Here is a 27,186-nt window from a genome sequence, read left to right on the forward strand (position 1 = left end):
TTGCATCTTTAGTAGAAAGATATTTTTCTCCTTTACCTCTGAATCTAAGTTGAATATAGTTGATAGGTCATGGATCTTTCATACAAGTCAGAGATACTGGACAGCAGTACTGTAGACAGTATGAAATACAGTAATTAATAATAGTGATAGTATGTTATTAGCTCAGGGGAACAAGTGAGCCTTCAATTTTAGGTATTCAAGTTTGGAAAGTTAGAAAAATAGAGAACACTAAGTTTCCAATTTCATTTGTTTTCATTGAGTCTTTCTCCAGAATTCCTCTCCAAATGAACACTCTTGAGTATTTTCTATACTTAGTATTGGGGGTGAAATTTCTTTGCTCACTGAGTAAAGAATTGTAGTTGTTTGTGAACAGAACTTTCAAAGTAAAAACCTGAAGGGGGCTGGGAAATGTATGATACTCAAGTGTGTGGAACCCTATGGAGAGGAGACCTGGACTATTTCTTAAGATTAAGGTAAGTGATCTGTCCTGTTATATGTTAGCTGTCTTTTGACCTGCGCATATCCATCAGTGTCAGTTTATTTGGTGATGACTGCTCTGTAGTTGCACTGTTTATTAAGCAGTCTCTTGAATAAGTGTTTAACTGCATAAATTATTTAGAAGGCCCCCCTTCTTTTTCTGGTTTGATAAGATTAAAACGTGTTTGGAAAAGGCAATGAATATTAACCTTTGTCACTTCTGTGACTCTAGAAAATAGTAGAAGTAATTTTTTTTCTACTTAAATAGACTTGCTTGAACCTTACGTTCAAGTATAAACTAGATGAAAATCACACATGGTCATAAGAAACCAGCATTTTTAATGAGATATAATAGCTGCTGCTTATTTTCATTACGTTTCAAAAGCTAAAACTAATATAGTGAATAATCTTGTTCCTGAGTTTTGTGATTTATTGTGTGAAATTATCTAGTATATGTTATACTCCTTTTAAAAGTTGGTTACTGAGAAACAGTTATAGAAGCAGGATTAATAGGCAAAGTCTTAACTGTCTTCTTCAGTAGTATGTGTAGATCCTAATTAACCCTTTGGGAACGTGTATTCATTTAAACAGACTTAATTTTAAGGAGGTTCAAGTAAAATGTGAATTTATGTCAGTTAAGTTATGCTAAAACTTATCACAAATCAAATGACTGTCCTCAAAGGGTTAAAATGTACAAGAAATCATTTTTGTCATTTTACTTTTTTTTCTGTTTACTTTTTTCCCTCATTTTTTTCTTTAGTTTTTATACTTTCCTTCATATCATTTGTTCTGTCAGGTGTTCCCTGGCCATCGCCTTGCCCATCTCCTTCCTCTCGCCCACCTTCTCGCTACCAGTCAGGTCCCAACTCTCTTCCACCTCGGGCAGCCACCCCTACACGGCCGCCCTCCAGGCCCCCCTCGCGGCCATCCAGACCCCCGTCTCACCCCTCTGCTCATGGTTCTCCAGCTCCTGTCTCTACTATGCCTAAACGCATGTCTTCAGAAGGTACAATACCACAATTTGTTCATGTTTTTGTTTGTCTTTGTTTAACTCCTATGTGAGTTTATAATTACAAAATAGTTTCCTCTTCATTATTTAATAACCTATAATTTCCGTGTTTTAACTTTAGTTTATTAAAACTATTTCTATTAACCTTTTGTTCATTAGAGAGAAATTTGATAAATGCTGTGTGAAGCTATGAACTACCCTGAACTGTAAGGATGGGGTTTATCTCTGCCTGGTAATGATGCTCCTTTACAGCCCCAGAAGGTCTGCCCAGGGCTGCCTCTCCCAGTTTACACTGCGCACAGTGATGAATGCAGACAGGGAGCTTCCTTCACCCAGTCTTGCAGTTATTTGTAGAGCCTATCGCTTACCTTGGCCAAGGTTCTAGGGAGCCTACGTGTTGGCCATAGGCAGGAGTGATGGTTTAGGGGTCCTTTTTGAGAGGGACATTCCGTGTAGCTACCTTTGTGTGTCTACCCTTAGATTACAATATAGAGTTTGCTTTTACGTTTGGGGAATTTAAAGCAATTAGCCTTGCAATATTTTATAGTGAAAATCTGGTTTAATTTAGAAGAAGTCCTTGATCTAAGATAAAATTGTTAATAAAAACCACGTATGACTTTGAATCTTTAGGGGTTTTTTTTGGTGTTGCCCATGTCAAAAAAAAAGACTAAAGCCTCGTAATTCTCATTCTGTATTTGATTCTAAATCCACCATTGCTACGTATCAAATGCATGGACATGTTGTAGAAAGGTCACATTGTAATTTACATGCAGTGCATAAATTAAAAACCTGCTTTCTGAAGGATAATTTTCTTTTGACATTATTTCACAGTATGTGTTAAAATTTTAATCTGATTTGTTCATTAAAGTTGCAGTTGATATAGTTTATGTTGAGACTAATACAGCTGTCTGACATAAGCTGCTTCCCTGGACAGAACTGTGTCGGCTGCTTTTTAATAAATTGTTGCCATCCAGGCAGGGAGGTCTCGTGATCTTGACTAAAGCTGCTGCCCTTGAACAGCACAGTGCCCTGATTCTCAAGGTGACGTCCTTACTCACAAGTGCCTGTAATGGGGGCCGCTAAATGAAAAGTTAAATTCTGTGGAAGCATTTGTTGTGCTCTGTTGTCTGAGTAAGTGATGTTTAATATCATGAGAATATGTTAGATAACACACAACTCATTAGTGAGTGTGAACGCCTTCACTACAGTAAGATGGAAGGACGGACTGCACGCAGAATGCATCAGGGATGCTACGCGATTCAGTTTTTCTTCTTAGCCAATTTGAATTAAAATAGTTTTCTAGTCATGTCGTTAGGTGACATTGAAGCATTTTTTAAGTGTGAACTTCAAAATTAAAACTACTAAATATAGTGGTTTTCTGTGTTTCATACAGTCAAGTTTACTTTGTTTCCGTATTTTATATATTATCAAAAAGAATGAATTTTTTAAAGTTACGGTTTGATTTCGTTGAGCTATGCCAACCTATGTTCTTGGTCTTTTTCTATAAAGTGATGTAAAAAAATATGTATAAATAATTCAGATACCCAATTCTTAAATCATTCTTTGATATAAATCATATCTCCAGTTGAAAACTATAAAATATAACATTAATATTGTTTTTAAGATTGTGTCCATGATTAAATTCCTACTGAGGACACAAATGAATTTGACATTCTAAAGAGTTTGACAGCACGGTGAGAGTGAGGAGTCTCGGCTTGGACAAGAAGAGCGGGTTTTGCTCAGTTAGCACTGGCAGCCTTCTCTGGTGAGAGCCGTTCCCTTCACTGTTTCCACCTGACTGTCTTGTTTAAACTGTAGTACAGTAGACTTCTTTGGAGATAGAAATCACTAATGGGGTAATAGAATTAATGATGTAGAAATTTGACAATTCATACAGTGCAAATTTTTTCCCCAAATGTCGGTCACTTTAGTCTTTCAGGTCATGCCTTAACAGTAGAATTTTCAGCTCACGACCTGTTAAGTCTGGGAAACTGCTTACAAGTGAGGACTGTGTTAAGTCATAGGTTGTAAAATTGATCACCGTGGGAAAGAGGTAGATAAACTAAGATTTTAGAGAAATTTAAGAAGGGTATGTACATATATTTCAGTAGTACAAAGAGGAATATAGGGGTTAATAGTTTTTGTTTAAAAATATTTTTTTCCAATTTTAAAAGTAATATATTGTAGAAAATTTGAGGGGAAAAGCTAAAAGTATATGGTAAAATAAAAATCATTCCATCATGTAGCCATAACTTCTATTAACATTTTATTTATATATGCCTACAAATAATGAATATTAAACAAATTTCTAAAATCTTTGAAGAGTTATAACATCTTATTGTTTGATTTCTTACCACCAATTTCATCCTTCCCTTTCTTTAAAATAAAGGGAAATAAAATTTATTTATAAAACGTTGTGGCATTCCACAAAATAGTTCTTGAAGAGTATTGCCAGAAATATCTATGGCGTTTTCCTCTTTTTTTTTTTTTAACCAAGGAGAAACTGGAGAGAGAGAGAGGAGTGTGTGTGTGTGTGTGTGTGTGTGTGTGTGTGTGTAAATGGAGTGTGTATATTTAGCAGAAAAGTAATACCGATGGACATTGTGACATTTATGTGATGTTCCCTATTCCCTTCTTAGGGCCTCCAAGAATGTCCCCAAAGGCCCAGCGGCACCCTCGAAATCACAGAGTTTCTGCTGGGAGGGGTTCCATTTCCAGTGGCCTAGAATTTGTATCCCATACCCCACCAAGTGAAGCAGCTGCTCCTCCAGCAGCAAGGACCAGTCCTGCGGGGGGCACGTGGTCATCAGTGGTCAGTGGGGGTAGGTAACACTTGGCTTGGAGCATAATGACAGTGTTCCTGTTGTAATTCTACTAAATACAGAAAGGGCTGAGCTTAAGCTCTGTTTGAGGAAGTACAAGTGTATAAAATATAGTGGAGTAACCAGGAATTGAAAAACCTGTAGTATTTTTATTTTGGGCTCCACCACTTATTCACTCTGTGTTAGAGCAAATCGTGTGATCATTCTTAACTTCAGTTTTCTCAATGAGTAAAGTAATTTTTGCCTAGTCTACTTTGTGGACTTGTGATGAGATTCATGAGGTTCATAAGTGTGTATACTTTATAGTTGTACAAAGTACCCCTCACAGACAAGGTAAATACAGTATGTAACACCATTTGGAGGGACCGTATTTCATTTCTTCTTAGTAGCTTTGTTTGGTAATTTGTTCCACAAACATTTGTTTTGGGCTTACAGTACTGTGTGTTTCTATAGCATCTGTATATGGCACTAATTTCTGACTATATTTCCCTTATAAGGAATATCAAACACACATGAGGGACCTAAGTTTTATCTGTGATTAGTATGAGGAATGTGCTGACAGCAGCTGTAAAAGTGTAAAAAAATATACTTTAATGAGATCTTAGAATTAGCTGAGACTGCTTTTTAATGTTTTGCTTCCATAATAATCATGGAGAGTTGCAGCATGTAATAGTTACGCTCTTTGGTCATAATCTATCTTAATCAGTGCATAGGACCTTTAAAAGAAAAAGAATCTTTAAGCTTAAACAAACAAAAATATTCCCAACTCTGTTAAATGTCTTTAGTTGATGTACACTGCTCAGCTTCATGTACATATAATTTTATTATAAGTTCCTTTGCACTTTCTATTTTCTTCTTTGGTCTTCAATTATAAGGAAATAATTAACAAAAAAATAGAATTTCTAAAATCTTATTTCTCCAGTTGTACTGTTAATCATTTGATGTTACTCAGATGATCTGAAAATGAATTTTCAGAGAAACAAGATTACAGAAGTGAAGGGAAAAACTTAGTTGTTAGGGATTCGTGCAGAACACTGTTAGAGGTTTGCTTTGTATGCTAATTAGAAAATGATAGTTGTTGAGTAATAGTTTCCTTCCATGACCTTTGTGACTTAAAAATGTAAAGAACTGCTAAAGTGAAGCAAATTGAACCATTTTCTCCAACCTTTGAATCTGAGCTCTACAAATAGGTTTATAATGGAATATGAAATGCATTAGGTACTTATTTTGAAATCATGTGGAATATGAACCCCTGCTTGGATTATCTTCCCCTTTTGGCTAAATTGGGTCCCTGATTTCCTTAGTTACTGCAGGGTGGATCTTGATGTGGCAAGAAAGAGCATATATGATTGGCTGCAACGTGCTAACAGGTGTTTGAGTTTATTATTTGAAGGAGGAACGAATAAGCCCACTTCTCGGGGCTCTTCCCCTACCCGTTTTATGGAAACAGTCGCACTTTTTAGTAGAGAATGTTCTTTCTCTTAAGAAGTGGCATTTATCCTGCCTTAGAAATCCAGTTTCTGACTTCATTTAAAATACTGCCTTTTAGAATTACTGTATTTAGTTAGGAGAAAAAACTACAGTTTTACTTAGGTATTAGTAATTGCTGTTATTCTTGAGATATTTGTACTCTCAATCACCACCACTACACTTAAGACACTGGAAAACAGCGTGATGGAATAGAGAGTAACCTGGATGGGGTTGGATAAGACTATTTTACCTAGATCTTCAGAGAAGCCTCTTGGAGGAAGTGACACTTGAGCTGAGAATGTAATGGAACTTTTCTCTTTCTTCTAGTTCCAAGATTATCCCCTAAAACTCACAGACCCAGGTCTCCTAGACAGAACAGTATTGGAAATACTCCTACTGGGCCAGTTCTTGCTTCTCCCCAAGCTGGTATTATTCCAGCTGAAGCTGTTGCTATGCCTGTTCCAGCTTCGTCTCCTACGCCTGCCAGTCCTGCATCCAACAGAGCTGTTACCCCATCTATTGAGGGTATGTGAGAAGGGGCTGCTACATCCATAATGTCGTTTGTGAAGTTGAGTGTTAGAGGTTTGACATTATATGAAAGGTGCTATGTTGTTTTACTCATAGGTATGTATTTGACCGGACATTTAAATTTTTATGTAAATGAAGTTGTTTAATACTATTAATTTCTAATATGGTATTCTTGAGTGTCTCTTGTTAAAGGGTTAACTTTCCTGGGTAGTAAATATCAATATAAATAAAATTATTGGTGTTTTGTATGTCTGCAAAGGAGAAAAGCCTCTGTTTAAATGGAAATATTCTTTCCCAAAAATGTAGGAAATCAAAGTTGTTGAATATTCCTAACTTCCATCTAACTTTGAATTAAAAAAAAAAAATTATTTTCTAGCTAAGGATTCCAGACTTCAAGATCAGAGGCAGAACTCTCCTGCAGGGAATAAAGAAAATATGAAGCCCAATGAGACATCACCTGGCTTCTCAAAAGCTGAAAATAAAGGTTAGAGCTTTAAAAAGTCTTCAGGTATAAGTCTAGAAATAGGAAAGAGTATGTCTCATCTCATGCCCAATACAGAATATTTTCAGTCAATACTTTTTCTTAGTACTGTGCTTATTTAAATCCTTAATTTGACAAATGCCAAAATCTGTAATTAATAAATTGAAATTTTTTATTGTTTTGATAATAGAGCTTATTTTCAGTTCTAACATCCCATCCTGAAAGACTTGTAAGTTAAAGATTCGAAATAAATCTGTATCTAACAGTTCTTAATTTTATACAGGTATATCACCAATTGTTTCTGAACATAGAAAACAGATTGATGATTTAAAGAAATTTAAGAATGATTTTAGGGTAAGTGTATATTGACTAATGAATTAGAATTTTTAAAAATAAATATTAAACATTACTAAGAATTTTTATATCATCTATTTACAAAAAATGCAGTATATATACACACCCAGAAACATCAAACTGTATGTGTAGAAAGCTAAACATTCTTAAAGTTGTCTTTGCCTATGCTTTAAGTGGGGTAACTAAAATCATGAGATTTGATAGGTACGATATAGATATCAAATGAAAGAGAATATAATTCTGATGTTTGAAGCCACCATAACATAAGTTATTATTTAATGTTCATTTGATTATTCAGTGAAGAGTGGAGCAAGGCCAAGGCATTAATTATGTGATGTGGCAAGTGGGAGATGTACTGGACCCTGGTGTTCTGAGTTAGTTGCAGATTTACTCTTTGTGCACAAATGTATTGTAGTAGACATCTTTCTATAATATCATTTCTCTATCTTAAGACTTCCTGAATATACTCTAATCTCTCCTGGATGACTATTTCATTCTTTTGCACAATGTTTACTATAGTATACTTTGCCTATCAACGTATATTTTGAGGCCAACTCAAGAAATCATCCTGAAGCTTAGCTTCTTAGAGGGAGAAAATCTGATTGCTGGCCTTTGAAAAACTGATTGGCTTTTTAGATGAATGAATCAATGGCAAAAGGCAACCTTTTCCTAGCCTATGTTCTAGCTTCCTAAAAATTAATGGTTTTTTGCTGATACCTTCATTCTTGACTTATGGGCACCATTCAAAATATAACATATTATTTCATACTTTAGCACGTTTGTCTCTTCAGCTTTAATGCTATTAACAGTTGTGAACTTGTTTTAATTTTTTAAGCTATGGTTAACTCATGGACATGATACAAAGAATAATGACTGAATGCCCAGATTCCTACTTCCCATCTTAATACTCACACACACCAACACAAAGTCCTCCTGTGTACTTGCCCTCCTCAGCTGCATCCTGCTGCCAGAAGGAAGGCTTTCCTTCCTGCCAGGTTCTTCACACTGCATGTGAATAGATCCCTGAGCACTAGATGATACTGTGTTGCAGTCTTCAATTTGATATAAATGCTAGCATATTATAGGTATTCTTGCCTGTTTGCTTTTGTTTCCTCAGCATTATTTTTTACAGTCAATCATTTAGTCCCTTGTTACAGTACAGTTGCAGTGAATTTGTTATGTTATGAAGGAAAGAAATATTTTTACTTCGAAGGATATGAGTTAGTGTATTTTTTGTAACAGTTTTATTGACATCTAATTTACGTATCATGCAATTTAACTATTTAAAATGTACAATTCAGTGGTTTTTAGTATATTCACAGCGTTGTACAACCATCACCACAGTCAATTTTAGCACATTTTCTTAACCCCGAAAAGAAACCCCAAACCCCTTAGCAGTCACTCTTCATTTTTTTCCAATCCCCCTTCCCCCTCCGCCTGGTCCTGGACAACCACTAGTCCGCTTTCTGTCTCTGTGGATTTGCGTCTTCCGGACATTTCTTATGAATGGAATCATACAACATGTGGCCTTTTGTGACTGGCTTCTTCCACTTAGCATGATGTTTTCCAAGTTCATTCATGTTGGAGCATCTATTAGTACTTTATTCCTTATTGTGGATGAGTAATATTCCATTGTATGGGTGTACTGTATTTTATTTATCCATTCATCAGTTGATAACTCTTTGAGTTCCCACTTTTTGACTATTATGAATAATACTGCTATGAACATTAGTGTACAGTTTTTGTGTGGACATATGTTTTCATTTCTCTTGGGCATATACCAAAGAGTGGAATTTCTGGGCCATATGGTAACTCTATCTGTAACCTTTTGAAGAAAACTTCCAGACTATTTGCCAAAGCAGCTATACTGTCTGTACTGTTTTACATTCCCATCAGCAGCATGTGAGGGTTTCTGTTTCTCCACGTCCTCACCATGCTTGTCATTGTCTTTTTGATTATAGTCATCCTTGTGATATCTCATTGTGGGGTTTTTTTTAGTGAAGAAGATGGGCCCTGAGCTAATATCTGTGCCAGTCGTCCTCTATCATGTATGTGGGATACCACCACAGCATGGCTTGACGAGCAGTGTGTAGGTCCGCACCCAGGATCTGAACCCACAAACCCAGGGCCACCAAAGCAGAGCGCAGATTCAACCACTGTGCCACTGGGCCAGCCCCTCATTGTGGTTTTGATTTGCATTTCTGATGGGTAATATGTTGAGCATCTTTTTATGTGTTTATTGGCCACTTGTATATTTCTTTGGAGAAATACCTATTTTTAAAAATTATTTGTCTTTTTGTTATTGAGTTGTAAGAATTCTTTATGTATTCTGTGTATAAGTCTCACATCAGATACACGGTTTGCAAATCTTTTTTCCTGTTCTGTGAGTTGTCTTTTCACTTTCTTGATGTTGACCCTTAACATACAGAAATTTTTAATTTTGAACCAGCCCTGATGGTCTAGTGGTTAAAGTTCAGTGTGCTCTGTTTTGATGGCCCGGGTTTGGTTCCTGGGTGCGGAACCATACCACCTGTCTTTCAGTATCCATGCTATGGCAGTGGCTTGCATAGAAGTAGTGGAAGGACTTACCACTGGGATATATAGCTATGTACTGGGGCTTTGGGGAAGGGGAAAAAAATTTTTTTTAACTTTGATGTAGTCCAGTTTATCTATTTTTTCTTTTGTTGCTTGTTCTTTTGGTATCATATCTAAGAAACTATTGCCTAATCCAGGACCATAAAGATTTGCTCTTACTTTCTTCTAAGAGTTTCATTTAGGGTTTTGATCCATTTTGAGTAATTTTTTCTTCCTTTTTTTGCTGAGGAAGATTTCACCCTGAGCTAGCATCTGTGTCGGTCTTCCTCTATTTTGTATATGGGTTGCCACAACAGCATGGCCACCGATGAGTGGTGTAGGTCTGTGCCTGGGATCTGAACCTGCGAACCTGGGCTGCCAAAGTAGAACATGCCAAACTTAACCACTATGCCACAGGGTGGCCCCTTGAGTAATTATTTTATATAGTGTGAGATGGGGTTCCACATTCATTCTTTTGCATGAGGATATCACTTAACCCAGCACCATCAGTTGAAAAGACGTTGAATTAAATTGTCTTTGTACCCTTGTGGAAAATCAATTGACTGCAAATGTGAGGGTTTATTGCTGGATTCTCATTTCTCCTCTGAAGATCTGTGTGTCTATCCTTTATGCCAGTACCACACTGTCTCGATCAGAGTTAGAGTTAGTGCAGTCATGCGCCGCACAATGACATTCAATCAGTGATGGCCTGTATCTATGATGGTGGTCCTGTAAGATTAGTACCATATAACCTTGGTGTGTAGTAGGCTATACCATCTAAGTTTTGTAAATACACTCTATGATGTTCACACATTGATGTGATTGCCTGACAACGCATTTCTCAGTACATATTCCCGTCGTTAAGCAACGCATGACTGTATTTTAAAAAGCTTGTGACTTCTTCGTTTACTAGAAAACATTTTCGCTCTCATCAGTTTCAGCTGTCTGTAAACCTTCTTTAATACTTGACTCTTAAATTCCAGGTAGTTGCAGCATTAAAACTCTCTCTCTTTAGGACTTCTAGTCTTATTTCTGTTTGAGGCCTGAATAATCAGAAGTATTATTGAAGTCTCTTATGGATAACTTTTTGGTTTGTAAGTGAATACTGGAAAGCAAAGAAATGGCTTTTAAAAATATTTGAAGGTGAGCTTTATAATTCTCTTCAGATAAAATAGCATTATTAGTTTACATTTATTGAGTATTTCCTATGTATCAGGTACTTTTCTAAGTGCTTATGTGATAAATTCTTTATTGTCCTAACATCCCTTTGAAGCAGGTTCTATTATTATCCCTAGTGTGTTTATTAGGCAACTGAGGCAAAGACAAGTGAAATAATTTGCCCAGAGTCACGTGGCTAGTAAAAGCTAGGCCTGGCTCTCAGTGTCTATAAGCTCCTAGTAATGCTTTGGACAGTAGCGAATGCATAATCTATACTACAGTGTTCAATTAATGAATCATTAGAGCCACCCTCCTGACAGGCACCTGGCCTTGAACTGGGGCGGTTCACAAAAATCTCTGGGCTTTCATTGAGACAGAAATAGGAGTACTCTTTGATTTGGGTTCTTTTTTTTTTTCTTTAGCGCCATCTTCAGACTCTAACATAGCTGTGTGCAGGGTGCTGCTAGCTTTATTTCTGTAAGAATTGCTAATAATTGATCTGTTACAGGTTAATTAATGATGTGGGTTTTGGAGGTAAGTAGGTGATCTGGGTTTTAAATCTTGCCCTACACACACCGTATGTATAATTTCGAGGCATGTTATCTGCTAAGCCAAAATGGGATAATTGTTCATAATAATTTGGTGAGAATTAAATGAGATGCCGTCTGTAAAGTGTTTAATATCATACATGACACATAAAATATACTCAATATTAATTCCTATTACCAAAATATAGATGACCCAAAATTGTACTGGGAATCCACATTTTCTTGTTGTTTGAGTTACATAAGAATTTCACTCTTCCTCTAAAATGTCCAAACTACCCAAAGCAATCTACAGATTCAGTACAATCCCTATCAAAATTCCAGTGGCATTTTTGACATAAATTGAGCAAAGAATCCTAAAATTTGTGTGGAACCACAAAAGACCCTGAATAGCCAAAACAATCTTAAGAAAGAGCAACACACCTGGAGGCATCTTGCTCCCTGATTTCAGACTATATTACAGAGCTTTAGTAATCAAAGCAGCACAGTATTGGCATAAAAACAGACACATACATCAATAGTACATAATAGAGAGCCCAGAAATAAACCCACGTTTATATGGCCAATTAATTTATGACAAAGGAGCCAGGAATATACAATGGGGAAAAGACAAGCCCTTTAAAAAATGGTATTGGGAAAACTGGACCACTATCTTACATCATACATGAAAATTAACTTAAACTGGGTTAAAGACGTGAATGTAAGACTTGAAGCAATAAAACTCCTAGAAGAAAAGAGGCAGTAAGCTCCTTGACATTGGCCTTGATTTTTTTTGATTTGACACCAGAAGCAAAGGCAACAAAAGCAAAAATAAACAACTAGGGCTATATCAAACTAAAGCTTCTGCACAGCAAAGGAAATCATCAACAAAATGAAAAGGAAAGCTATAGAATAGAAAAAATATTTGCAAATCATATATCTGATAAAAAGTTAATATCTAAACTGTACAAAGAACTCATACAACTCAGTAGCAAAGAAACAGCCTGATCAAGGCAGAGGATCGGAATAGACATTTTTCAAAAGTTGACGGACTGATGGCCAACAGGTCCATGAAAAAGTACTCACCATCGCTAATCATCAGGGAGATGCAAATCAAAACCGCAATGAAATATCACCTAACACCTGTTAGAATAACTTTTTATCAAAAAGACAGGAAATAAGTGCTGGCCAAGATGCTGAGAAAAGGGAACCTTTATGCACTGTTGCTGGGAATGTAACTTGGTATAGCCACTATGGGAAACAGTATGGAGATTCCTCAAAAAATTAAAAATAGATCCAGCAATTCTGCTCCTGGGTATTTATCTGAAGGAAATGGAAACACTAACTCGAAAAGACGTCTGCACCCCTATGTTCGTTGCAGCATTATTTATGATAGGTAAGACATGGAAGCAACCTAAGTGTTGGTCAGTGGATGAATAGATAACGAAAATGTGATATAGAAAATGTGAAGGTGGACAAAAGATACAAACTTCCAGTTATTTACTTACTTTTTTAAGGAGCCGCTTGTCTTTTTTTTTTTTTAATGCCTTTTGGTGAGGAAGATAGGCCCCGAGCTAACATCTGTTGCCAATCTTCATCTTTTTTTTTTCTCCCCAAAGCCCCAGTACTCAGTTGTATATCCTAGTTGTAGGTCCTTCTATTGTTCTCTGTGGGTCACCGCCTCAGCATGGCTTGATGAGAGGTCCTAGGTCCACGCCCAGGATCCAAACCGCTGAACCCCAGGCTGCCAAAGTGGAACACACAATCTTAATCACTACGCCACCAGGCCGGCCCCCAAACTTCCAGTTGTAAAACAAATAAATCATGGGTTGTAATGTACAACATGGTGACTATAGTCAGTAGTACTGTATTGTATATATGAAGGTTGCTAAGAGTGTAGATCTTAAAAGTTCTCATCATAAGAAGAAAAATTTGTAACTGTGTGGTGATGGTATTAACAAGACGTTTGTGGGGGCTGGCCCTGTGGCCGAGTGGTTAAGTTCGCGCGCTCCGCTGCAGGCAGCCTAGTGTTTCGTTGGTTCGAATCCTGGGCGCGGACATGGCACTGCTCATCAGACCACGCTGAGGCAGCGTCCCACGTGCCACAGCTAGAAGGACCAACAACGAAGAATATACAGCTGTGTACTGGGGGGCTTTGGGGAGAAAAAGGAAAAAAATAAAATCTTTAAACAAAACAAAACAAAAGACATTTGTGATTTCCCAGTACATACGTAATGTTGAGTCATGTCATATACCTGAAATTAATATGTTATATGTCAGTTATATCTCAATAGAAGGAAAAAAAGTGGTTCAGTTTCAGGGGGTGGGGGAGAAAAGAATCTGTTTTCCCTTAGGTTTAGTATACTGCAGATAGGAAATATCAGAATGCTCAAAAGCATGAATTGGCCTTAGTTTCCCCCTTTGTAAGATGGCAATAATAGGATCTACATCAAATAGGGCTGTCGTAACCACTAAATGAATGAGTTGGTCAGTAGTTTAGAACAGTGTCCAACCCATAGTGAGTACTGTAGATATGTTTGCATTGTATGAATAACAATAACAAGTATCATTTTTCCCTCAGTCAGAGACCCTTGTGATAAACACTCAAGAAGTCTTATGCAGTATGCAGTTGGTCTATTACGTGTGTAGCCTCTACTAAAAGATTTTTGTGAACAAATGCTGGCTTAAACGTTAAGTGCCTGTATTGTGACTTAAATTGTTACTAAGTTCAAATAAATGTCCCTCTCACCTCTTGACCTCATCTCTGTGAGGGCTCTCTAACTGTGTTGGTGATGCAGTAAAGCTTGAGGTGCATAGTGCCGCTTGCCAGGATGCTAGGGGCCGCGGTGGTGAGAGTTGACACCGGTTTGCTCCTCCCAGGGCTTAGAGATGGTTGGTCTGTCTCCAGTCTTGCAACCCCTTCTGCTGTGCAGTTGCTCTTCAGCTTACTCTCGCTGCCCGGGGCTGCTGCTTGTGTTTGTTCTCGTTTCCACCTTGGCTGCTTCTACTTGCTCCCCTTTTTCTTTTCCTTTTCTTGTCGTTTCCTTCAGCTGTCCTTGTTTTCTTTCTTCTGTGGAGTATGACATCTTGAAATCATCTTCAGAGAGTAATAGCATTGAATTCTTCTGGTCTGCAGACTTAAAAACCCATCACTGATTTCACTAACGTCTTTGTCTTCTGCTCTTCCTGATGGTACTGGTGTTTTGTGGTTTCCTACTTTACTTATGGATTTAGAAGGTCTAACTGACCAGCACGTCTAGTCAGGTCTCCCTCTGACTCTACCTGCTTCCGACTTTGCAACCCACCAGTCCTCGGGGCCAGGCCCAGGTCTTAGTCCAGCCTCCATAATGGTCTCTCTTCATTCTCACTTGGCTTCCTCCAGTTCATTTTTCACAAAGCTGCTGTGCTCATCTTTGTGAACTGTAAAGCTGCTCAGTACTATACCTGCTTAAAATTCTTCAGTGACTTCTCATTATCCTGAGAATTAAAAGCTAGAGTCCTTATCAGAGCTTTCAAGTTTTTTTATCCTCTCATTCCTCTTGGGTGAGTTTGTCGTTTCTTGACTCACTCTTGCCTGTGTGCCCACTCTTGCTCCAGCCACTAGTGCTTTTCTGTTTCAAAACGAGGCCGTCTTCTCCATTCCCCTTGGATTTTTAAACATGGAGTTGTTTTTGCTTAGACTATTCCCTTGTCCAAACTGCACCGCCTCCCCCCCCACCCTCATCTCTCACACTTTAGAGTAGATGATACTTCCATTGAAAAGCCTTCATTTTCTGTAAGTTGCTTTTTCCTGTAGGATCCCATAGCATTTACTCCATTTTGTTGTTAAGTGTCTGAATGCACCCAGGTGGTAAGCTTTGGGAGGATAGGAACTATTTCATATTTTCCATACCAAGCATACCCAGCAGGCACAGTTTCTGACACATAGTGGGCACTCAGTAAGTATTTAACTTTTGAGGCTATGACATTTGAGTCCTTAGATGACTATGATTGTGTTATACAGACATTTTGTTATTGTTGCTTTGTAATAAAAACATTACTCAATGTATGAAAACTTATTCAATATATTTTATGCTTGCAAATAATATTTGCTTGTGCTCATGGAGCAAATTGATTACTAGAATTATTTAAAATATTTAAATATAATTATTTCCTTTATTTAGTTACAGCCAAGTTCTACTTCTGAATCTATGGATCAACTGCTAAACAAAAATAGAGAGGGAGAAAAATCAAGAGATTTGATCAAAGACAAAATTGAACCAAATGCTAAGGATTCTTTCATTGAAAATAGCAGCAGCAACTGCACCAGTGGCAGCAGCAAGCCCAGCAGCCCCAGCATTTCCCCTTCAATCCTCAGTAACACGGAGCACAAGAGGGGACCTGAGGTCACATCCCAAGGAGTTCAGACTTCCAGCCCAGGATGTAAACAAGAGAAAGATGATAAAGAGGAGAAGAAAGACGCAGCCGAGTGAGTAAATCTGGAATTTAGCACATCATTTTACTTATTTACCTTTTTCTTAAGGTGTCCAGGGCCTTCCAACTCAGAAATCTATCTGGACTTTTAAACTGCTTTATAAGCAGCCCTCAACTTAAAACAACTAGTCTAAACAAATAACATCTTAAGTAAAGTAGGTCATTACACCTCTTCCGTCCTCCCTCATTTTTGCACCCCATGCCAAAAAAAACCTAGGCATAATTTAGAAAAGCTGTTCTGTAAATGTACAGGGAGTTGAAACATTACTGGCTTTTGGACTCATATCTGTTGGATGCTAGTCAGTACTCACCTCCTGACTGTGCTGCTAGGACTAAGACCTGCCACCACAAGAAGAGAAAAGTATCTGGTGTCCCCACTTGGAATTCAGTGTCTTTTCCGTAGAGACAATGTTTTAGTTAATGGTTAGATTTATTAAGATAGACTTAATTCTATATGTCCAATATATTATTGACTAAATAGACTTTTGTGGACTAGCCTCAGAACCTAACCTAACTACCGTTGATTTATTTGTTCTGGGTTCCACAGAACTCAGTTACCAATGAACTTTTGGGTTGCAGCTTGTTGATAAGTTGGGGAGTTCTTATTCTTGATTCGAGGCAAAAATTTTTGTTACAGTAATGATTTTTCCCAAGATACATCATGTAGGAAACACTATCACATTAAAAAATACCACATGGGGGCTCGCCCAGTGGTGTAGTGGTTAAGTTCATGTGCTCTGCTTTGGTGGCCTGGGGTTGGCTCGTTTGGACCCCGGGTGCAGACCTATCCACTGCTTATCAAGCCATCCTGTGGCAGGCATCCCACATATAAAGTAGAGGAAGATGGGCATGGATGTTAGCTCAGGGCCAGTCTTCTTCAGCAAAAAGTGGAGGATTGGCAGCAGATGTTAGCTCAGGGCTAATCATCTTCCAAAAAAGGAGAAGAAAATAAAAAATACCACATGCTACAGAATTGGTATCTTAAGGATTGCTTTTAAGGAAGTTTTGTAAGAGGCTAATGTCTTTTCAGTTTAAATATTTGTTGATTGCCTTTGAGAGAAGCATTGTATATTACACTTTTTTAAAAAATTGTCCTTTTTTAGCCAGTCTTTTATCAGATTAAGGAGTGGGAAATATGTATATATGTTTTAATGAAGAGGATTAATGATCTTCTAGTGAAAATTGTTTAAATCTAATATATGTTTAGGGATTTTTTTTAAAAAACTATCAGATATAGAAGACTTTAGAAAAGCATAAGTTCCATGCAGATTTCACTGGCCTTGTATTTTTTTTCTGGTGTAGGCAAGTGAGGAAATCAACCCTGAATCCCAATGCAAAGGAGTTCAACCCTCGTTCCTTTTCTCAGGTAAGTGTGTTTCTCTCTTTGAAGTAATCTAGTCCCTAAAAAAAATAAATTTATTGTTAGCAGAACTATTCTTATTTCCATACCTGCCGTCTGAATTCAGTTATAGTGTCTAAAACAACTTTTAAGTTCCTTTTTCTTACGTGGTCATTAATGGATATTTTTGAGCCATAGATAAGATCCTTATTTTGTCATCAATTAGATGTGATCTGGGGCAAATCTTTGAATCTTTCTGACTCAGAATTTGAAGATGACTAGGTAGGTTCTCAGGTTCATAGATAAAACTGTTGTTATTATTCTACTGAATCTGTAAGTAGATTTATTTTTTAATTTTCTGGTTTCTTAAAATCACCACTACTATTTTTAAGAGTATTGTTGATCAGGGCCGGCCCAGTGGCTCAGCAGTTAAGTGCGCACGTTCCGCTTCAACGGCCCAAGGTTCACCGGTTCGGATCCGGGTGCGGACATGGCACTGCTTGGCAAGCCATGCTGTGATAGGCATCCCACATATAAAGTAAAGGAAGATGGGCACGGATGTTAGCTCAGGGCTAATCGTCCTCAAAAAAAAAAAAAGTATTGTTGGCTCATTTGCAAAATTTTACTTTAACTGTCTACTAAAGTGTTTTTTCTTTTATTTGAAATGTGGAATTTTATTTTCCGTAAGTTTTTTTTCATTGAAAGGGACTAATTAAAAGTGAGTAAAACTTAAAAAGATGGGGAAAATCAGTCTTGAAATTGCAACAATATTTAGCTTTTCATCTTAAGATAGTTGATTTATGTTTCTGTAGCCAAAGCCTTCTACCACCCCAACTTCACCTCGTCCTCAAGCACAACCCAGCCCATCTATGGTGGGTCATCAGCAGCCAACTCCAGTTTATACTCAACCTGTTTGTTTTGCACCAAATATGATGTATCCAGTCCCAGTGAGCCCAGGCGTGCAAGTAAGTCATAGAATTTGATGTGCGTTTACCCTCCCTAGTTGTTTGTATCTGGCACCAAGCACTCTGTAGCTGTGCAGTGACTTGAGGCGGTGATAGATGGCATAATAGAAATATTTGAAGATGGCAGGTGTGCAGTGTTGCGGTGTTGTTAGTATAAGGACCTAAATCTGAGAATATCGTCCGGTGAGAAGGATGGCTTGGATTTACTATAGTTTGAGGTTTGTCCTTTCAGCTGTGGGTGTGATTTTATGTTTTGATGACTCACAGAGAATCAGGAAACCTCAGAGCTAGCCCCCCAGCAATATACAACTAAGAGAGAGTGGTAAAGTACAGTCTTATTATCTTGAGAGCCTAATCTTTCTTTTTTTTTTTCCCCCCAATTCTCTGAAGCCTTTATACCCTATACCTATGACGCCCATGCCAGTGAATCAAGCCAAGACATATAGAGCAGGTAAAGGTGAGAATAATCCTGGCTGTGTTTGCTTGTAGTCTGCATGCTGCATGAATTAAGTAACTCGGTTTATAATGAATAAATATTTGTGGTCCAGCTTTGACTTGTGATGAGGCTGTGCATTGACTTTTGATGCCCAGCAGTACGTAAGGTATTCAGAAGCATACCTTTTGTATACTTGAAATACGCACTGTTTTGTTTATATGAACAAAAGCAAGGTAGAAGAAATGCTCATCAGTTGTGATTGTTCAGGATCCTCTTCAAAAAGAATAATTGAATTTTAAAGTTTTCATTGTTAAATTTGAAAAGAGGGTTTGCTAAATTAATTTACCAGGTTGCTGACCTTCTTATTTTATACTAACATACAATTTTATTCCCCCAAATTCCAGAATTTCTTGTTGAGCAGAGGGCAGCTTACTTCAAAAATCCTATTAGAGGGATGTTTCCTCATCTTTAAAATGAGAATGTTGTATAATCTAGTTTTTTTTTTTTGAAGATTGGCACCTGCGCTAACATCTGTTGCCAGTCTTTTTTTTTTTTCTTCTTCTTCTTCTTCTCCCCAAAGCCTCCCCAGTACATAGTTTTATATTCTAGTCGTGAGTGCCTCCGGTTGTGTTATGTGGAACACTACCTCAACATGGCCTGATGAGCGGTGCCATGTCCACTCCTAGGATCCAAACCAGCAAAACCTTGGGCCACCAAAGCGGAGTGTGCGAACTTAACCACTCGACCACAGGGCAGGCCCCTAATCAAGTTGTGTAATCTGGATTCCATACTTGTGTGATTAAAGAGCCTTCATAAAAGAAAATATTTATCTTAAAAAGAAATCTTTTAATGTTGAAAAATGCTAAAGGGACCCCCCCCCTTTTTTTTTTTTAAAGATTTTATTTTTTTCCTTTTTCTCCCCAAAGCCCCTCTGGTACATAGTTGTATATTCTTTGTTGTGGGTCCTTCTAGTTGTGGCATGTGGGACGCCGCCTCAGCGTGGCCCGATGAGCAGTGCCATGTCCGCGCCCAGGACTCGAACCAACGAAACACTGGGCCGCATGCAGCGGAGCGCGCGAACTTAACCACTCGGCCACGGGGCCAGCCCCGCCCCTTTTTTTTTAACCATCCAAGCAATTGAGAGCATTTAATTGCTGTCATTTTATTGAGAGACAATAAAAGTGCAATGATTTATATAAAAAAGGCATTCATCAGGGCCAGCCTGATGGCAAAGCAAAGTGCTCACGTTCCACTTTGGTGGCCCAGGGTTTGCTGGTTTGGATCCCAGATGCAGACATGGCACTGCTTGGCAAGCCATGCTGTGGTAGGCGTCCTACATATAAAGGAAGATGGGCACAGATGTTAGCTCAGAGCCAGTCTTCCTCAGCAAAAAAAAAGAGGAGGCTTGGCAGCAGATGTTAGCTCAGGGGTAGTCTTCCTAAAAAAAAAAAAAAAAAGGCATTTATCAATGCCCAATAATTACCCTCCTGACACAAAAATTTCACTTCTTAAATTAATGAGCATTCCTTAGTGTTTGAAGTAATCATAATTTGTGGATGTTAATAATTAAAACTCTTAATGGTTTTTTCTTTGATTCGTATGATATCCTTTATCTTTGCCTTAGGACACTGGAACCTGATGAAAGAACTCTAGCTTAGATAATATAAAGTTATCTAGTTGTAGAATTAATCTTATTCTGAGGGCCTGAAAATATTCCAGAGAGAAAAATTCTTTTAGTGCCATTTTGAATGAGGTTAATATTAAGGTGTTCATATATTAATTACTGCCTGATGTTGCTATTTCAATGGTTGTTTAATGCAATGAGAACATTTTTTATATTAAAATATAAAAGATGAGTGTAGTGAAAGCAAGCACTACAGTACAGCTCTCTATGTGAGAGATGCACTTTACCTTCAGGAGGCACTGTCATTTTCATCGATGGGAGAATTACATACTCTGAGGGGGCCTCAGCCAGTTTTGTAGAGGTGTTTTTAGTAAGATAGAACAGGCACACTGCAGAGAACATGAGCTGTAAACATGTGCCATGCTAAGAAGGTGGGAGATGATTAAATATTTGCTTTGTCCATCATTCATATTCGAGGGCTATCAAGATTTTGCCGTATTTACTTCGTGTGCTTTGTTTCTTTGCTGAAGTATTTAAAACAAATCCCAGACATCATACCATTTCATTCCTACATACTTAGTGTATATCTTTTATAAGTTATAGACGTTTTTCTTAGGTAGCCAGAGTGCTGTTATCATACTTTATAAAATAAACAGTAATTCCTTTTTATCATTTAATATCCATTATGATCAGGTTACGCTGGCTGAGTCAAGAATATATTTTTACAGTTGGTTTGTTTTGAATATGGATCAAAATAACATCTACACATTATTGAGTTTATTACATGTCTTTGTGGTTCCCTTGCTATTGCTTTGTGGCAGAAACCGGTTGTTACGTAGTATGTCCTACATTCTGGATTTGTCTCTTTACTTCGTGTGCTGTCATTGATTACATTCAGGTTTAACTGTTTTTGTGGGGAGAGGTAAGAAGACTTAATAGATGGTTGTGAGTGCTCTCTATTGTCGTTCAGGAGGGGCACAATATCTGGTCCTACTTTGAGTTATGATAAGATTGATTAAGGGGGGTGCCAGCCCGGTGGTGCAGCAGTTAAGTTTGCATGTTCCACTTCTTGGCGGCCCGTGGTTCGCCGGTTCGGATCCCGGGTGAGGACATGGCACCACTTGGCATGCCATGCTGTGGTAGGCATCCCACGTATAAAGTAGAGGAAGATGGACACGGATATTGGCTCAGGGCCAGTCTTCCTCAGCAAAAAGAGGAGGACTGGCAGCAGATGTTAGCTCAGGGCTAATCTTCCTCAAAAAAAAAAAGATTGATTAAGGGCTCAAGTGGTGATAGCCTGATCCTCCCTCCCCAGTTATAAAGTCTTCTGTTAATCTTTCATCTAATTCACTGATGATGATGCTTAACATCATTTTCTCGTTAGGGCTGTGGTGCTCAAATTTCAGTGTGCATCAGGATCACTTGGAGAGTTTTTTAAAAACACAGATTGCTTGGCCTCATCCCCAGAGTTTCTAATTCAGTAGGCTTGGGACATAGCATGAGAATTTACATTTCTAGTGCAATTTATAAAACCAGTTCCCTAGTGATGCTCCTGGTCTGGGACCAGACTTTGAAAACCACTGCAATTAGGAGTTTAAAAATGATGATTTCTGAATTCCTAGCATTACTTCTCCATTTATTAGCTCGAATCATTCTGTAAGGGACTGTTCTTTTCAACTCGGGCTATTTGGTTATTCTGCAATAGTTTGTACAGAAAAGTTAGTATAAATGCTTACATTTAGGTGCTTAAAATTGGTTTAAGTGCCAATTTTGTTGGAGTTGGTGCCCTTGTTACTTTGAATAGTGGCCAGTGAAATTTTCTTTTTTTTGGATGTGACTCTCACCCCTCTCTTTTATTATTATTGAAAATATATGTATGTATTTTATGAATACACAGATTTTTGTATGCTTTTATGTATTTATTGTGTTTCAGACAATCAGTTATTCTTTTTGCAGCTCCCATTGTCCCATCTTTGATCAATGGCATTCTCTTCAAGTTGGTTCCTGTTTCCCTTTGGTACTACTCATTTGTTTCTGCCAGCTTCCTTTCTTCTTGCTGCAGATAAGAGGCTCATCTGTTTCTAACCCCAGACCTGGATCACTATTCCTCCAAGGAACCCTGATTCTTTTTGCTGGGAAATAGTATTTAGAAACCATTTTGTGGTAATTGGATATGCTCGTTGCTGTTGAGTTACTGCTTCTAGGCCTTTTCAGTGGACAAAACTGGGAAATATCTTTTTTTTTTTTCCCCAGAAATTCAGAAATTCATATTGATATAGTCAGTTCAAGTTAACATTACAAGATTTTTACTGACTTTTTGCTTGCATCCCTTATTCTTTTACACTGAAAATCTTGTAAAAACTAGTAACTTTATTATCTATCTTTTAACAAATTACCATAAAGCTTAGCTGCCTAAAACAACAAACATATTATCTCACACAGTTTCTGAAGGGCAAGAATCCAGGAGCGGGTGGCGGGGTGGTTCTGCCTCGAAGTCTCTTATGAAGTTGCGGACAAGATGTTGGCTAGAGCTGTAATCTGAAGGGCTGCCTGCAGCCGGAGGATCTGCCTCCAGACCCAGAGCTGCTCGCAGGCTGACCTGGCGGCTGGCTTCTCCCAAAATGAGTACTCAGAGAGACCAACATCGCTGGAAGCCGCAGTGCATTTACAGCCTGTCCTTGGATGCGACGCATCATAAGCTCTGCCATGCAGAGCAGACCTGCTGCGGTGCTGGAGGGCACTCCACACGGATGTGAATGCCAGGAAGCAGGATCACTGGGGCCAGCTAAGTGGCTGACTCTCTTACATTTTCCTGTAATGTGTATAAAATATTTTCAAAATATTTGTTGTCTGATTATTAGACTACAGAAAATAATTTAAGATTTCTTTGGAGCATTACTTTTCTTTTGTATCTGTTTCGCTAAGAATTCTTTAAGTGCTAGTTTTCAGAGTGAGGAGTTGGTACCCTTGTTAGTGCCAAAATACTGTCTTCTACAGTCGCTAAGTCATGTCAGTGATTTGAAAGGTGGGTTTATCTGATCAAGTTTGTTTTCATTTGTAGGGGTAGCTTTTTTATTATTTTAATTTTATTTTTCACATGCAAAATATTTGTATACTTTCAAAGTGAGAATTACATAAAAAGATCATTCAGGAAAGTCTTGCTTCTATCCCAGTTTCTTCCATTTGTATGTTCCTTCATCACCTCCATCCCAGCAGGTAGATGGTCCTTCCATCATCAGCAGGTGATCATTTAAAATTATTTTCTATTTATCCTCACAGTGTTTATTTTGCAAGTAAACATTTGTTGTTCTGCCAGTATACATTCTATTTTTTTAAATAGGTTTATTTAGATATACCATAAAATTCATCCATTTGATGGATGCAGTTCATGATTTTTAGTCTATTTTGAGCTGTCCAGTCATCATCACAGTCAATTTTAGAACATTTTCATCACTCCAGAAGGAAACCCTGTACCCTTAGCAGTTCCTCCCCGCCTCCCATCGTGCACATACATACCCTAGTCACGCTAATCTACTTTCTGTCTCTATAGATTTGCCTGTTATGGATATTCGTATGAATGAATGAAATACTTTTGTGACCAGCTTCTTTCTCTTAGCGTAAGGTTTTCAAGGTTCATTCATGTTGGAGCATCTGTTAGTCCTTCATTCCATTTTATAGGTAAATAATATTCCATTGTGTGGCTATATACCACATTTTATTTGTCCATTTATTAGTTGATGCCTCTTTGGATTGTTCCCACTTTTTAAGTATTATGAATAATGCTGCTGTGAACAGTTGTGTACAAGTTTTTGTTTGGACTTATGTTTTCATTTCTTTGGAGTGGAGTTACTGTGTTGGAACTGCCACACTGTTTTCCAAAATGACTATACCGTTTCATATTCCTGCCACTGATGTACAAGGGTCCCAATTCTCCACATCCTCACCAACACTTGCTATTGTCTATCTTTTTGGTTGTATCCATCCTAGTGGTTTTATAATCATACGTCACTTTAAGACGGGGATATGGTCTGAGAAATGGTTTGTTAGGCGATTTCATCATTGTGTGAGCATCATAGAGTGTACTTACACAAACCTAGATGGTATAGCCTAATACACCCCTAGGCTGTATGGTTGTAATCTTACAGGACCACTGCTTGGATATGCGGTCTGTCGTTGACTTAAACATCATTACGCGGTGCGTGACTATAAAGCAGTGTCTCATTATGCTTTTAATTGTATTTCCCTAGTGACTAATGATGTTGATCGATTATTTGCATATCTTCTTTGGAGTGATGTCTATTCAGATATTTGACCTAGTTTTTAATCAGGTTGTCTTTTGATTATTGAATTCTAAGTGTTCTTTATATATTTCATATACAAATATTTCATATACAAATCCTTTATCAGATATAGGGATGAAAAAACATTGTCTTTTTGTTTGCTTGATGATGATGTCCTTTGCAGCACTTAAGTTTTTAATTTTGATGGAAGTTCAATTTGTTTGTGTTTTGTTGTTGTTGCTTGTGCTTTTGGTGACTCAGCGGTCATAAAGATTTATTATGATTTCTTCTAAGAGTTTATGGTTTTGCTCTAATGGTTAGTGATCCATTCTGAGTTTTTGTGTATAGTATGAGGATAGGGATCCAAATTCATTCTTTTGCATGTGTATATTCAGTTGCCCCAATATCATTTGTTGAAAAGACTGTTCTTGTGACATTAAATTATCTTGGCATCCTTGTTGATATTTATTTTTCTTCCATCATATGCAAAAGAAAGCATACTATATGTATTGTTCTGCACCTGTGGGAGATTTTTTTATTTTAAGACATCATATTTCCTAGAAATTACTACGTATCAGTCTATCAAGATTTTTCTCATTCGTTTTTTTATTGGGTTGTCTGTCTTATTGAATTGTAAGAGTGTGGATTGATACAAGCCCTTTTTCTTTTTCTTTCTTTTTTTTTTTGAGGAAGATTAACCCTGAGCTAACTGCTACCAATCCTCCTTTTTGCTGAGGAAAACTGGCCCTGAGCTAACATCCGTGCCCGTCTTCCTCTACTTTATTTGTAGCACGCCTACCACAGCATGGCTTGCCAAGTGATGCCATATCCGCATCCGGGATCCGAACCAGCGAACCCCGGGCTGCTGAAGTGGAACGTGCGCACTTAACCGCTGCGCCACTGGGCCGGCCCCACAAGCCCTTTTTCTGATATATGTATTTTAAACATTTCCCTGTAGTCTGTGGCTTATTTATTCACTTTTTAAAATATCTTTGAAAGAGCAGAAGTTTTAAACTTTGGAGTCCACTTAGCAATTTTTTTATGTGGTTGTGCTTTTGTTTCCTATATTTGCATACTCCAAAGTAGCAAAGATTTTCTCCTGTGTTTTTTTCCCAGAAGTTTTATAGTTTTCTCCTGAATTTTACATTTGGATTTTTTGACTTATAGTTTTTAAGATTTTCCCCACTGGTGTAGTAAAAGAATTCATATGCCTTTTCTTCTAGAATTTATGTAACTTCCTTTCTTTAACATTTATATCTGACCCATTTGGAAATTATCTTGTACACAGTATAAGGTATGAATCCAGTTTATCTTTTTCCAAGTGGCTATCCAAAAATTTTTAAACCACTTTTATTGTACTCTAATTTACATACAATAAAATGTATTCCTTTTCAGTGTACATTTTGATGAATTTTGCTCAGTGTATTTACTCTTGTAACTGCCTCATCATTAAAGATGTAAAGATTGTGCTTTGTGCCCCTTCTTTGTCAAACTCTGCTTCACTCCCTCCAGCTCCTGGCAGCCACTGATCTACTTTCTCATACTGTAGATTAGATTTAACTTTTCTAGTTTTTTATAAATGGAATCATATAGTATATGGTTTTTTGTGTCTGGCTTAAACAGCATAATAATTTGAGAATATTTCATGTTATCACTTCTATCAGTTGGTTCATTTTTATTGCTGAGGAGCATTCCATTTTTATTATTACACCATAGTCAGTTTACCCATTACAGGTTGATGGGTGTTTGGGTCATTTCCAGTTTTGGGCTATTGTGATTATGAATAAAGCTGCTAAGAGCATTTGTGTATAAGTATTTGTGTGAATATTTGCTTTCATTTCTGTTGCTTAAATACTCAGAATTGGGATTAGTGAGTTGTATGGTAAGTGCATTTTTAAATTAATAAGAAACTGACAAATTGTTTTACAAAGTGCTTGTATCATTTTACTTTCCAACTGATCAGCTGCTTATGAGTTACAAATACTCTATGTCCTTGCCACCACTTGGTGTTGTCTGTCGTTTAGTTTTAACCAGTCTGATGGGTGTGTTATGATACCTCACTGTGGTCTTAATGTGCATTCCCTGATGATTACTGATCACGAGCATGTTGTGTGCGTTTGTTGGCTGTCAGTCTTCTTTTGTAAAGTGTCTCTTCAAACCTTTCTGCTTTATTTACATTGGGTTTTGTTTTCTTACTATTAGTTGTAGCAGTTATTTATATATTCTGGATACAAGTCCTTTATCAGATAGAGGTATTATAAATATTTTCTCCCAGTATGTGTCTTGCTCTTAGCAAGGTTTTTTTTCTTTTTTTAGTTTTTATTTTTTGAAGAGCCAATGTTGCTAATTTTGATGAGGTCCCATTTATCAAGTTTTTCTCTTAGAGTTCATGCTTTTTTGTATTCTTTGCTTCTTTTCTAATAGAAGCATTTAAAGCTACAAATTCCTAATCATTGCTTTAGCTGCATCCCTAAAACTTGATGAGTTGTAGTCTGTCTATCTGAGAGGACTGCTTTTCCATCCAACCACTCCCCACAATGATTTTTTTTTCAGGTTTTCTTGACTTTTCTTCTTTGTTTATTTTTCTATATGAGCTTGATATTCAGCTTGACAACTAAATTAAAAAAATCAGTTGACTTTTAAAAACCTTTTTATTGTTGAAAATTTGAAAC

General features: G+C 37.5%; 1 protein-coding gene across 38 annotated transcripts in view; it reads left to right on the forward strand.

The window, feature by feature from the left end:
• Nucleotides 1–27,186, forward strand: part of ATXN2 (ataxin 2) — a 118,824-nt gene that overhangs the window by 70,146 nt on the left and 21,492 nt on the right. For 11 of the 38 annotated variants that reach the window (XM_070220161.1, XM_070220168.1, XM_070220166.1 and 8 more), the window contains exons 10-18: nt 1,274–1,483; nt 4,126–4,308; nt 6,106–6,303; nt 6,683–6,790; nt 7,071–7,141; nt 15,561–15,865; nt 17,173–17,236; nt 18,022–18,174; nt 18,565–18,631. In XM_070220161.1, coding sequence (XP_070076262.1) covers nt 1,274–1,483; nt 4,126–4,308; nt 6,106–6,303; nt 6,683–6,790; nt 7,071–7,141; nt 15,561–15,865; nt 17,173–17,236; nt 18,022–18,174; nt 18,565–18,631 — 1,359 coding nt within the window. Of the gene's footprint in view, nt 1–1,237; nt 1,484–4,125; nt 4,309–6,105; nt 6,304–6,682; nt 6,791–7,070; nt 7,142–15,560; nt 15,866–17,172; nt 17,237–18,021; nt 18,175–18,564; nt 18,632–27,186 lie in introns of all 38 variants that reach the window. The other 27 variants (XM_070220163.1, XM_023647147.2, XM_070220171.1 and 24 more) reach the window with 5 other exon arrangements.

Source organism: Equus caballus, chromosome 8 (assembly GCF_041296265.1).
Source record: "Equus caballus isolate H_3958 breed thoroughbred chromosome 8, TB-T2T, whole genome shotgun sequence".
Taxonomy (NCBI): domain Eukaryota; kingdom Metazoa; phylum Chordata; class Mammalia; order Perissodactyla; family Equidae; genus Equus; species Equus caballus.